Raw genomic sequence first — 12,870 nt, 5'->3', positions numbered from 1 at the left:
TTTTAATTTTATTATTGAACATAATTTTTAGACAAAAACTGTGTTTATTGGGGTTGCAAAAGCACATTGTCTAATGCAGGTTAGATTTATGGAACATTATATATCGTATATATACCTATAAATGGCAAATGTGATTGTCTTGCGTGTTTATGAAAAAAAAAAAAAAAAACCTAGCCTTTAATTATGAATTTGAATAAAACTTAATACATGTAAATGTGAATGCACAAACTTATGTTCAATATTTGTAAAGACAAATTTATTTTAAAGTTTTATGTCTTTAGATGATACAATATAAATGCAGTCATAAAAATGTAGTATTGTAATATTTGCACCTAAACAAAAAGGGAAATTTAGGAACAGACTAGTAATTATTGAAACAATAAACTATGATGATTTGTGACTGCTTTTACAGATTGACTAGGTTTATGTTTCCTGCAGTGTATATTTAACTGCAACAATTTCGTCTTTTGAATTATGGAAGACACAACTTGTTTAATTAAGAGGCCTTCTAAGACAATCAAAGCACAAACTGAAAGCAAACTGTGACAATCATTACAGCCATAGTAAAGCAAATACGTTTGTATTGCGCTTAGGTGTACAAAACTGTGATATACATACTATCATGACCATCACCATTCTAAGTACCTCTCCACATCATCTGACCAGTATCCTGTATGGAATGCATAGCAAGTCGATTTGCAAACAATTGTTGACACATTAGTTTGCAATTTGTTTTGGATTCGATGTAAATATAACATAAATGAATTAGAACAATTAAGACAATCGCTTCCATTTGTGTTTATTATTTTTTGCTCTGGAGACTTCATATAATATTTTATATGGAAAAAATATATTTTCCTGTGTAATGCAAGCAACTTCAAGAGATTGATTTTAACCACAGTATTTGAAACTGAGGCATTTATTTCAATTTTATGAATGTGGTAATGTGGAACATGAAATAAATCTGATGTATACGCATATATAAATTAAGTAAAATATGAAAACATTGTAATGTCAGCATAGTACATGTATTAAGAATCTTGCATTTATCATACATGCAAACTATGTATGTTGTACATGCTGGTTACTGAAAACAAAGTATTTTCTATTCATTAAATAAGGAAATTTATTAAGTTACAACCTTTGGCAAATATAAAGAAAAACATTTTATCTGTACATAAAGTATCTTTTAAGTGGAGGTGCTGAAATATGTGGAATACATTCAAGTGATAATTTAATAATGATGGAACTACTGAGTGTGGACACGGTAAACATAATTATATTCTAGTTGATCTTTTTGTATTAAGGCAATTACTGAAGATTACAATCATATAATTCTGTTCAATATATATGAACATTAGAATGTATTTCTTTCTGCACCAAATTAGATAAATATTGTTAATATACATTTATCACATTAAAAACAAATTGTTTGATCAGCATTATACTTATAATAATAGACAAGAAATATCTCTAAAAAAGATATACGGCGTTGGTAGTTCAATGAATGAGATCAATGATAGAGAATGTCTTTTTCTGTGCAGTTCTTAGCTGCATCACACGCAGTACGGGATGTTACACGGGGTTTTCACGGCTTATTTTACATTATTACATATTGCTGGTCATAAACCTATAGATACAAAACAGAAAACCAAAAGAAGAATGGAAATGTAATTAAAACAAATGACTCAACCTACCACACGCGAAGTATCCGTATTTATACGCGCGTTCTTCGAACAAACCTGTTTTAGTGGTTTGTCCGGCGTTGCTATTTGATTCGATTATTAACAGTATCGAGAATCATCGCGCTCATGCTTAATACATTAGAATATGGTGGAATAATTATTGTTAAATTAATCAAACATAATATTTATCATTGTATTGTTGAAAACACATTAAGAATCTATTATCAACATACCATAGTTATATTGCTGAATATCTTCATTTAACATATTTCTTGTCTAAAGAAAATTCCTGGTCACCTAGTTCACGGATAGCATCTTTATTATATAACGATTATTTTACTGGCCGCGAACTCCGGTGATGACCTGTATATAAACTCTGACATCCACACACACTAACCGCGAATTTACCTGATATCTCACGGGTTGAAATGCGATGCATTAAAGTGAGGCCTCGCTTCCACTGCTCTTTATACTTTTACATGTTAACATGTTGACAGGAATATGGAAGTAAGTACTAAATATGAGAACACAGCCTTTAAGTATAAAAGCTTTTGCCATGGCAATCCTCTGAAAATAAAAGGTGCACGCACAAACTGTATTGATGTCGAGAATTGAGTGTAAAACTGTTCTATCTATTAAGCCTTTTCATTAGAGATAAAATTGTTTCATGCAGTAAAACAGTGTTACAAAGACGTGTATATGTTTCCAATTTTCTGGTGGTATACTCAAATCAGCCAATGGAATAAATGAAGTGTATTCATTCGTACCTAGCCGCGGGAAATTTTATTTGAATTTTATTGGACACTTACAAAGGTCAGGTAAGGTGAAAAGCTGGCTTAATACAGCTTACACCGAACAAAAACATAATTGTTTGAGGCTTTTTCCAAATCCAATTGACCAATGCTCTGTAATTTTATGTGAAGATAACATAGATTCCATAGAAACCTATGACAATTTTCTCTTAATTCATTGAACAGGGATAATAAATCCCACTCACCTTAAAATAAAATGTTCTATGAAACTCCTACAGTAAACACATGCCATGTTTGAAGTGTGAAACCTTCAAACTAATCACCTCGGACAAACAACCTTGGGACAAACCGCAAAGTATGTTCCTCCCAATAGTATTTGTCCCAAGGTTAATTGTTCCAAAATTGTTTTCCTAATGTTGTTTGTCTCAGAGTTGTGAGTCTTAGGTTATTTGTCCAAGGTTGTTTGTCAAAGATTGTTTATGTACAGCAGTTTGTCCAAAATTTTTTCCAAGGTTGTTTGTCCAATGTGTTTTAAGCGAGGCTGTTTTCGGAGAAAATCCGAGCTATTTTCATAGCCAGCTCGTCTGCTATCCGCCGTAGGCGTCGTGCTAAAACCTTAACATTGGCTCTAAAATCAAAGTGCTTCTACCTACAACTTTGAAACTTCATATGTAGATGAATCTTGATGAGTTCTACACGCCACACCCATTTTGGGGTCACTAGGTCAAAAGTCAAGGTCACTGTGACCTAATATCAAACTTTAACATAGGCTCTAAAATCAAAGTGCTTCCACCTCCAACTTTGAAACTTCATATGTAGTTGCACCTTGATGAGTTATACATGACACACCCATTTTTGGGTCACTAGGTCAAAGGTCACTGTGACCTCTAATATAAAACTTGTACAAAAACCTTAACATTGTCTCTAAAATCAAAGTGCTTCCACCTACAACTTTGAAACTTCATATGTAGATGCAACTTGATGACTTCTACACGCCACACCTATTGTGGGTCACTAGGTCAAAGGTCAAGGTCATTATGACCTCTAAAAAAAATAAATTCTGACAAGCTTTCGCAGCCGAGCGTGGCACCCGTTATGCGGTGCTCTTGTTTTAAAGATAGTTTGTCCCAAGTTTGTTTTTCCAAGGTTGTTTGTCAAAGGTGGTTTGTCCAAAGGTTATTTGCCTAAAGTGGTTTATCCCAAGGTTGTTTGTCAAATTTGGTTTGTCCCAATGTTGTTTGGCCGAATTGGTTTGTGCCAAGGCCGTTTGTCCAAGATTTATTTCCAAGGCTGATTGTCCAAGGCTGTTTTTCAAATGTTGTTGGTCTGAAGTGGTTTGTCCTATGATTGTTTGTTCCAATGTGGTTTGTCCCAAGGTTGTTCTTCCAAATTGGTTTGTCAAAAGTTTGTTTGTCCAAAGTGGCTAGTCCCAAGGTTTTTTGTCCAAAGCGGTTTGTCCCAAGGCTATTATTCCTAAGGATGTTTGAAAAAGACTGTTTGCCTCAAGGCTATTTGACCCAATGTTGTTTGTCCAAAAGAACAGAACAGATTGTTTGTCTTCCCAATGTTGCTGGTCTGAGTCTGTTTGTCACAAGGTTAGTTTCCCAATGTTATTTGTCCCAATGTTGTTTGTTCAATGATGTTTGTCCAAGGTTGTCTATGTAAGGTTGATACTATAATGGTATTTATCATAGGAATGAGCGTTTAATCAGTAGGAGTCCAATATTAGATTGGTTGTCCTTTTAAAACATTTATGCTGGAAAATCCAAGATTCTTGCCATGGTCTCATAAGCAGATAGGGTTGCTCCTTATTTAACTTTCACATGTAACATTTGCATGATTAATTAATTCCACCAAAGTTGTTTATTTGTTAAATTACAGGAGGAAAGTATTTAGCAATCAATTAATGTAGATTATTTGTTTTTAAATTATTTTGTCACTAATAAAATTTATTATATAGGAGAGTATTTGATTGTTCATATGCATATTAATAATGCTTGAATTAATATCAAATCTGTCTTCTCAACAATACTTGCAAACTTAAAACTGGCATTTTAAAAATCAATCATTAATCTTGCTGACAGAGAACATGTTAAAATTGACTTAAATGTATTTAAGTAAGAAATATGTGTTGTAGAAACAGGTTTTCTGTATCTTTTTGACAGAGGCATAATTTAATCAGGTTCATACCAGTTCAAATATACAAAACCAGTTTTGACTGTACCACATTCTTTGTTGTTCAACCATAAGAAATACAATACTAACCTTTCACAATATATTGTCACAAAACTCAAAAGGTAGAAATCTGTAAATAAGGTTTGGTATGCTGCTGTTCCAGTTACAGACCAAGACTTGTTGATATTGTGGTAACTTTAATTATAAGACAGGTATTGGCTAGTGGGCCATTGAATATGATAAACACCCTGATGTAGAATTTAATGTTAAATTCTACTGGTGAATATTATGTCATATTCCATGCTTGACTAATCAAGAAGTGTTTTATGATCATTCTTTTTACCTCTCTCAAGAACATCCACTGATATGATTTATAAATTTTATTAGGGAAATCCATTGATTTGAAATTCAAGCTATAAGTAAATGCAAATCTGAATTATAAAAGATAGACAAATCTAGGGCGTATGCTCAAAATTGACCTTGAAACATATTAATAGCATATTTATCCACACTTGTTCCTGGCAATACTGCATACTAAAATCGCCACTGGTATAAAATAACACACTTGGTGCTTTTTCAGAACAAACTTATATGCAGATTAACTTGAATTTTTAGAGCATTAAGTGAATTGTTGTTTTGATGACAGCTTTATATACAGAATTAAAATGTCATTTAATCCTATTAATGATTATTATAATAATAATCAGATTTCAAATGTGTTGTTTCTTTTGGTATGTTCATTGTATTTAAAAAAAAAATAGAGTTTGTACATAGTACTGGTTCGTGACCTGTCGCAAACTGCTAGAAATAAATTTAAAAAAGAAAAGTTAATAGACATAGTATGAGAAAAAGCACAAACTCATAAAAAATGATAAATGGTCAGGTTACTTATAAAATAAAAAAAACAATGCCTAATCAAACAGTGACCCTCTGGAAACACATGATCAAAAGTTTTTGTGTGTACCCTGGATTTATTATTTTATTTAATCAGTTTATTTATCACAAATACTTACAGCGAGAACTGGACATGCCATTTTAATTTTTTATTCCCAAATAAGGTCATCATCAAAGTAAGATAAGGTGAACTGGGTGGATTTTGAATTGTATTAAGCAACAATGTAGCAAGTATCTAAAAGTGATAGATGGATTTGTTGCTTCTATACAGAATGGTAATATATAGAATCCCAGACATGCACGACTATCACAGCTCAGTTCACATTGTATTGTTTGGGACTTAAAATCAAAGCAAACTGGATAACTTAAAGACTGTATTGTAAACCAATATAGCATAAAATAAATATGAATCCCTAATGATCAAACACAATCAGAATTGATAAACTTGGAATCAACATTAAAACTGATAAAATAATAGAAGCAGTGTAGATAAAATGTACCTAGTGGTGATGCTATTGTATGCTATAAATTATTTGTTCAACTTATTCATTCACTTAAACAATTATGGCCAGGATTTTTTAAAAAGCCTAATATATATATGAAAGTGAAAATGTCATTTCACAATATCTATTTTAAAGATAATATGTGGAAATTTAATGTAAAATGTGTTCAGTCTAGACAATCATACAACCTTTCAACGTAAAATAAAACTAAACAAACACATCATTGAGTTCATACTTCCAAAAAGAAAGGTAACCCTATTCAATGAAGTGAATTGACAAAATAGTTGTCTCCCATATTGGACCCGCAAATCTTATAACAACACACAATCTAGTATATTACGTGTTCCAAATAAGGTCCAAAATAAAATAAAATGTTCTGTTGTCAATATAATTAACTTTTTATCATACTAACCTGTAACTTTCTCTTTAAGTATTACTTAGTATTATTTGAGTGCTTTCATATAAACTAGAGGCAGAAAACAAATCAGTGCGAATATAATATCAGCGTGGTAGAGGTAATACCATGCAAAATGCAGACTTATTGCATAGCCAATCTAGTATTACTCACCATCATTAATCTGGCCAAAGAATATGGACATTTTAATCTTAAACTCAACTCAATTGAATGGAAATACAATTTTATATTTAATGTATGAGTTTTTGTGCTATTTTTTATACTTTTTATTAAAGACTTCAAGTTTATTTAAAGTTTATTAAATGTAGTAGTCGATCCCTGTTGACTTACACCAATTAAAGCAGAGGTCTATAAATATGTGAGAAAAAGAAACTGCAGGTATCATTTTTAATGTACATCTCACTTATAAAGATACCGGTACAAAAAATGCATTGAAATCAGAATAATCATACTCTTTTCATATCTAAACGAAGTTTCTGTTTATATGAAGGCATTCCTTTAAGGTGAATTGACATGTACATTTGTTTAAAGTTATAAGTTTAAAGACTATTTGCAATCTGCAAAAAAAACAACATTCAGTTATTTACAGTGTACATTAATTGTGGCAAAGATGTGGAAAAAATCGCATACAATTTATAGATGATAAGGCATAAACCTAATTGTTGGATAGGAACATACAAGTACAGAGTAACAAGTATTCATTCTAATATTTTTCCAACAGGGTTCGACACTAAGGCACGTCCGACAGACATTGTCTAGTAAGATCGGTGGTCGGGCTAGTAAAACTGTGGGCTAGCTTGTCCGACTGGTCGTACATACAAAATCTATACTGATTCATATAACTATAACTAACCGAAAACCTTTTTCTCTTGATGTGTAAAATAACTAGTGTATCCATTATTTACATCAGAACAAAACTAGCGTATATAAATAAACGCGGAGCATTCACATGATTCATCGCTATTTATAGACGCGAAGGAGAGCTTCCCGCAGAAATAGCTTGTTTCCATTGGTTGTCATGAATATTAACCCTTTGCATGCTGGGAAATTTGTAGTCTGCTAAAATGTTGTCTGCTGAATTTTTAAAATTAGCATTTTCAATTTTTTTCAAAGAATACTATCAGAATAGCAAACAGTTTGGATCCAGATGAGACGCCACGTTCTGTGGCGTCTCATCTGGATCCAAACTGTTTGCAAAGACCTTCAAAATTCCGTTTCAGCACTGAAAGAGTTAATGATTTTCTACAGTGTCATAGAACTTTACATCATGTTTTTACGACTTCTATCCAAAATCGCTATCGTCGATGTAAACATTTTGGTGACCGCGTAGCAGACGAGAGAATGTAATTTAAAGAATGGCTTTGTTCAAGGTTGGATTTTCGTCCGACAAATAAGTTAATAAAGAAGAATCAGACGGTAAAACTGACACAGATTATGATGGAAGAGGGCCTTGGAGCTGTGGTAGCATGGAGCACAGCGGTCAAGGAGGCTAGAATTTGATAACGTTTAATAAATGTCACCTGCTGTACAGACATCATTTGTTTAACTGGTGATAAACAGTGAAATTATAACAAACAATTTATGTTGTTAAATAGTTTTATATTATTTTTTACTCTGTGCATCAAATAACTTTCTTGTGTTCACTATTAATTTTCTGATGAAACCTGATTAAATAGTTACACAACACAATTCTGTTAATTTGCTATGTCATTAATGGTCTAGTAGACATCAGATTCGGGCTAGTACATTTTAAGAGGAGCTGGTCCGATGGTCTGGCTGTAAAAAAAAGTTTATGTCGAACCCTGTCCAAGTGTGTATTGCATTCCCTCAACAAGTGTGTATTCCATTTCCTGAACGGTAGACATTTGTAAATGTGTCATTAGCACTAATTAGTGCAAATTTCTTTTCAGAATGCATGGAAATGATATTTTATGGACATCAGTTGAAGTCCTTTGCTTTTTGTGTTGCAGAGGATGGTAGACGTGATCCCTGCAGACTCGGACGACATTCCTTCCAATGTGTTAGGGGAGACATGGAATCTGCCTTTCCAGGAAGACTACGACAGCGTTGCCATGGTAACAAATTTACAAGCATTTCATAAATGCATGTTAAGAAAATGTAAGTAAAGACCAAGAACAACATAACCTTGTTTTTTCTGAGTTCCTTGTCCCATATTATCAGTATTGTGTGATATGGTGCCATTTTTTATGCAGCAATTGTATAAGAGTGTAAAAGGGACCTTTTCACAGATTTTGGTAGATATTGAAGTTTGTTTACATATTTGTTTAAATTTCTGACAAATGCATATAGTTTATTTAATGTTGCCATTTTATGATATTAAGAGATTAACAAAAAAGAAACAGTGAATGTTGTCAAAAATGCAGTCTAAATAAAAATTGACATGATTTACAAACAAACTATGCTTAAAAAATCACATGTGGGTGAAATTAACCATGTAGGAGCAAGCATTTTTATGTCCCCCACCACATACTAAAGTGGGGGACATATAGTTTTTGCCCTGTCTGTTGGTTTGTGTTATTGGTTTGTTTGTTTGCCCCAACTTAACATTTGCAATAACTTGCAATATTGAAGATAGCAACTTGATATTTGGCATGCATGTGTAGCTCATGGAGCTGCACATTTTGAGTGATGAAAGGTCAAGGTCATCCTTCAAGGTCCAAGATCAAATATATATCTTCAAAGCAGCGCAAAAGGGGACATAGTGTTTCTGACAAACACATAACTTGTTCTTTTTGTGAATATAGTCTCGGCAAATCTGACAATTAAAACACCTGATCAATATGTTGTGGCCTTAGGTTTTCCTTAATAAAGAACTATTACATCCTTTAAATTACAAGTATGTTTCTTATCATATGACCCAAGAGAAGTTTATTTATGATGATACATTTGCAAGTACCATTGGGTTGTTATCAATCAAGTGCTCATTTAACCAACACTTAAACAAAGTATAGCTTATAAATTTCTGTTACAACAAAGGTGTTTAACTGGAAATAATTAAACCAAATAGTACCTCAACCTTTATTGTTGGAAAAAAATATTTCAAATAGTGACTCGACCTTGATCACTGTGGGAATAATTAAATTAAATAGTGACTAAACCTTAATTTTTTATTTTTTCTACAGGACTCGGACCCCTCTGTGATTGTTATGAATGAACCCCAGTTCCTTGCCGACCTAATCACAGAGCGCCTGCAGAACTTTGACAGAGACGAACCACTCAAATCAGACCAGCAGCAGTACCAGTGCAGAAAGTTTTTCAAAAAGATGAGAATGGAAGTCAATGAGAGGTTTCTGACAGATTCTGATTCATCCCGGTCGTCCCATTCCTCCATATTGGAGAGGGAGTCCGACAGCGAAGGGTGCTATCATGTTCTGAGAGAGGCAAGGCGGATGCGCAAAAAATACATGAGAAAACGGAGTGGTAAGAATTCATTAAATGCGCCACTTGATGGATGAATGGCTTAAGCTTTGAATGAATCTCATTAATTTAAATAAGTATTATGACCTCATCCCTAGATGTGTTTGTGTTGTTAATGTTATTTTTCAACTCATATTGTGTAGGAAATCCCACTCAAGATTGTTTATTCGATATGTGATGGATTGGGTTAGATTAATTGTTACCACTATTAGACAACATTTATTTGTAGTTCATGCTTGGTTAATTAACAACATTTGAATTGTAATGAGTGTAAACATTTGACATGGACATTGTACATACGGTTTACACAAATGTAGGTCTTAGATGAATGTGTTCCATTAATGGTCAGTACAGATCATGCTTTATGCAAATGTTCATCGCACTTGTTTTTACAATATGCATGCATATAGCTTACGGAACTCCAGCAAACTGTTTATAGTCATGACTAATGCAACAAAATTAATATATTTAGGAATAGGATATCCAGAACTATCATGCATATTCAGCGCATACATTATCTACGGTGGCAAAGTAGTGACATGCAACCCTCGTTTTTTTTCTGTCTCATTCCCACGACATACTTACTTGAGGGAACCACTTACTAACTCGCAGGAAAGGGTAAGCTATGCCATGAGAACTACATACGAAGTTGAGGGAACAAGATAGTAAAAAAAGTAGTGCAATTTAATAACATTAAAAAAATAGAGGAGTGCATGTCACCTCTATGCCATCGTAAATATCTCTTTATAACATTATTTGTGTTAATTATTTGAGGGTATATCAGACGTAAATGTGAAATATGAATGGCCTTTCAATGTGTGATTTATGAGAATGTATATCATATATACAGGTACAATATGCTGGCAACTCTATAACTGGTTGATGCTAGTGTATATCACACAAATTTACATACAATGTCTATGATCATTAATGTGTTGATAATATGAAAATATGTGAATGTAGAGTACACATATGTAAAATATCTATGGTCATTCTATGTGTGGTTTATGTGAATGCATGTCATATATGATTACCTCAGTATGAATAACCAAAATATATGTGTGGTTATTTGAATGTATATCACACATACATGTACAATATGCACTGGCATTCCATGTGTTGTTTATGCAAATGTAACGATAAATATCTAACAGTAATATCAAATTCCATGGCAGTTTATAAAACAGTGTATGTTAATATCTTTTGCACATATTTGTATGATCGGTCAGGCTGTTGTTTTTGCGTTGAAGTGGTAAAAGTATAAGGGAAACAACTGCAATTTTCGAGTTTGTCTCTGCTTTTCAGCCAGGTATGAAGAATTAAACATTGCATATAGTTTTAAGAAAAGGGTTGTCTATTTCAAATCGTTAAATATTCTTGCTGGCGCATGTTCGAATATATGTCAAGATTTTTTTCAACACAATTTTATAATATCAACTTAAACATCATTTGAACCGTGTGAATTTTTCCCGTCTGAACATGTGCGTTTATAGCCAAATCTCAACCAAAACATTATTATTCATCCGCGTGCCCGAGTTTTTGAAATGATAAGTATTGGTATGTAAATTATTAATAAATAACAAAACGATACGATGAGAATATTTAGTGTACGTTCAACATTAAAATGACCATTTGTGTCTTGGTAAATGCTATTAATATCGACATGTTACAACGAACTATTTCCCACAAAATGCCACTTCCGTCTACATGAATGGCGCAAGAATTGAAATTATTGTGATGAAAATGGCCACGAGAGAAACAAACTGTTTAGATCTTCTTCTGAAAGCAGGTACATGTGATGACAATGTGGTTTTGCATAGAAACATGTTTCATCCATTCTTCCAACATGATGAAAAGACAGCTTTATAACGTGATACCATCGAAAAGGGTCACGAATTAAACCACTTCAGAACCAGGAAGTGATCGTTGTATGAAAGACAATCACTTCCTGTTGTTGTAACCAACGTGTTTATATTGTTTTGTCATCTTGTTTTCTCTTCTAAGCGTCTGAACAATCTCATCAAAATTTAGAATCCACATGATTTGTTTTTTTAATTTCATGAATATGCGACATATGTTTATAAAGGTGTTCAAAATCATATGCGAACGCTTGTCAGAAACACGAATGACCCCACGTGTTTATTCTGGTTTAACTTTCAAACGATTAGAAACGTGGTACTAACATTCATAACTAGAGGTTATTTTAGTGACCTAATTAATCATTTTTAGCTCATCTATTTTTTGAAAAAAAATTATGAGCTATTGTCATCACCTTGGCGTCAGCGTCGGCGTCCGGTTAAGTTTTGCGTTTAGGTCCACTTTTCTCAGAAAATATCAATGCTATTGCATTCAAACTTGGTACACTAATCGTTAAAGTACCTCTTCTCGAACCTCACCTCTTTTCGAACCCTTCATTTGTTTACATTTTATGAGCATGCACGCATGCGCACTACATCACCCTTGTTTGTGTATAAGTAATTTGTTTACGCCGACTCGGGCGTAGCTGCAAATCGACGATAATGCGTCAAAAACCCATAGAATAAGTAGATTAATCATAAAACACCTAAAAATCCTTGTATTTCTCAATGCTTTTTACATATTTAAGGATTTTCCTTAAAAAAAACTACAAAAACATGGTCTAATTTTTGTTCACAACTTTGCTTGACAATTTACACATTTCAGCTGCTGCAATAAGTCCATGACCATGGTCAAAACATGTCACTTATTTATTTTAAATGTTGTACACTGAAGGGTTCGAAAGCAGGTATCTGTTGCTTGGGAGGCATTGGTAGTTTTACATGATATGGTGGTGCTGGAAACTTGAAAAAATCTGTTTACAAAAGAGGATTTACATAGCAATTTCAGTTGCCAGCCATGAAGAAACAAGTTATTTATCAAATAGAGTACTTATAAATATGTTTCACTATTTTCAATATTATATTTGAGTCAAATTGACGTGTAAAAAATTAAGAGGTTCGAAAGATGGTTCGTCCATGATACTTACTATC

General features: G+C 33.0%; 1 protein-coding gene across 1 annotated transcript in view; it reads left to right on the top strand.

Annotated features, from left to right (window-relative positions):
- The first annotated feature begins 727 nt into the window (after positions 1-727).
- Positions 728-12,870, top strand: part of LOC127878829 (ETS translocation variant 4-like) — an 86,268-nt gene continuing 74,125 nt past the window's right edge. Inside the window, exons 1-3 of the mRNA XM_052425354.1 lie at positions 728-1,267; positions 8,395-8,499; positions 9,568-9,865. Of these exons, the coding sequence (XP_052281314.1) occupies positions 1,241-1,267; positions 8,395-8,499; positions 9,568-9,865 (430 nt within the window). The 5' untranslated portion in view covers positions 728-1,240. The remainder of the gene's footprint in view (positions 1,268-8,394; positions 8,500-9,567; positions 9,866-12,870) is intronic.

This window comes from Dreissena polymorpha, chromosome 4 (genome assembly GCF_020536995.1).
Source record: "Dreissena polymorpha isolate Duluth1 chromosome 4, UMN_Dpol_1.0, whole genome shotgun sequence".
NCBI classification, from domain to species: domain Eukaryota; kingdom Metazoa; phylum Mollusca; class Bivalvia; order Myida; family Dreissenidae; genus Dreissena; species Dreissena polymorpha.
This window is presented reverse-complemented; position numbering and strand designations above follow the sequence as displayed.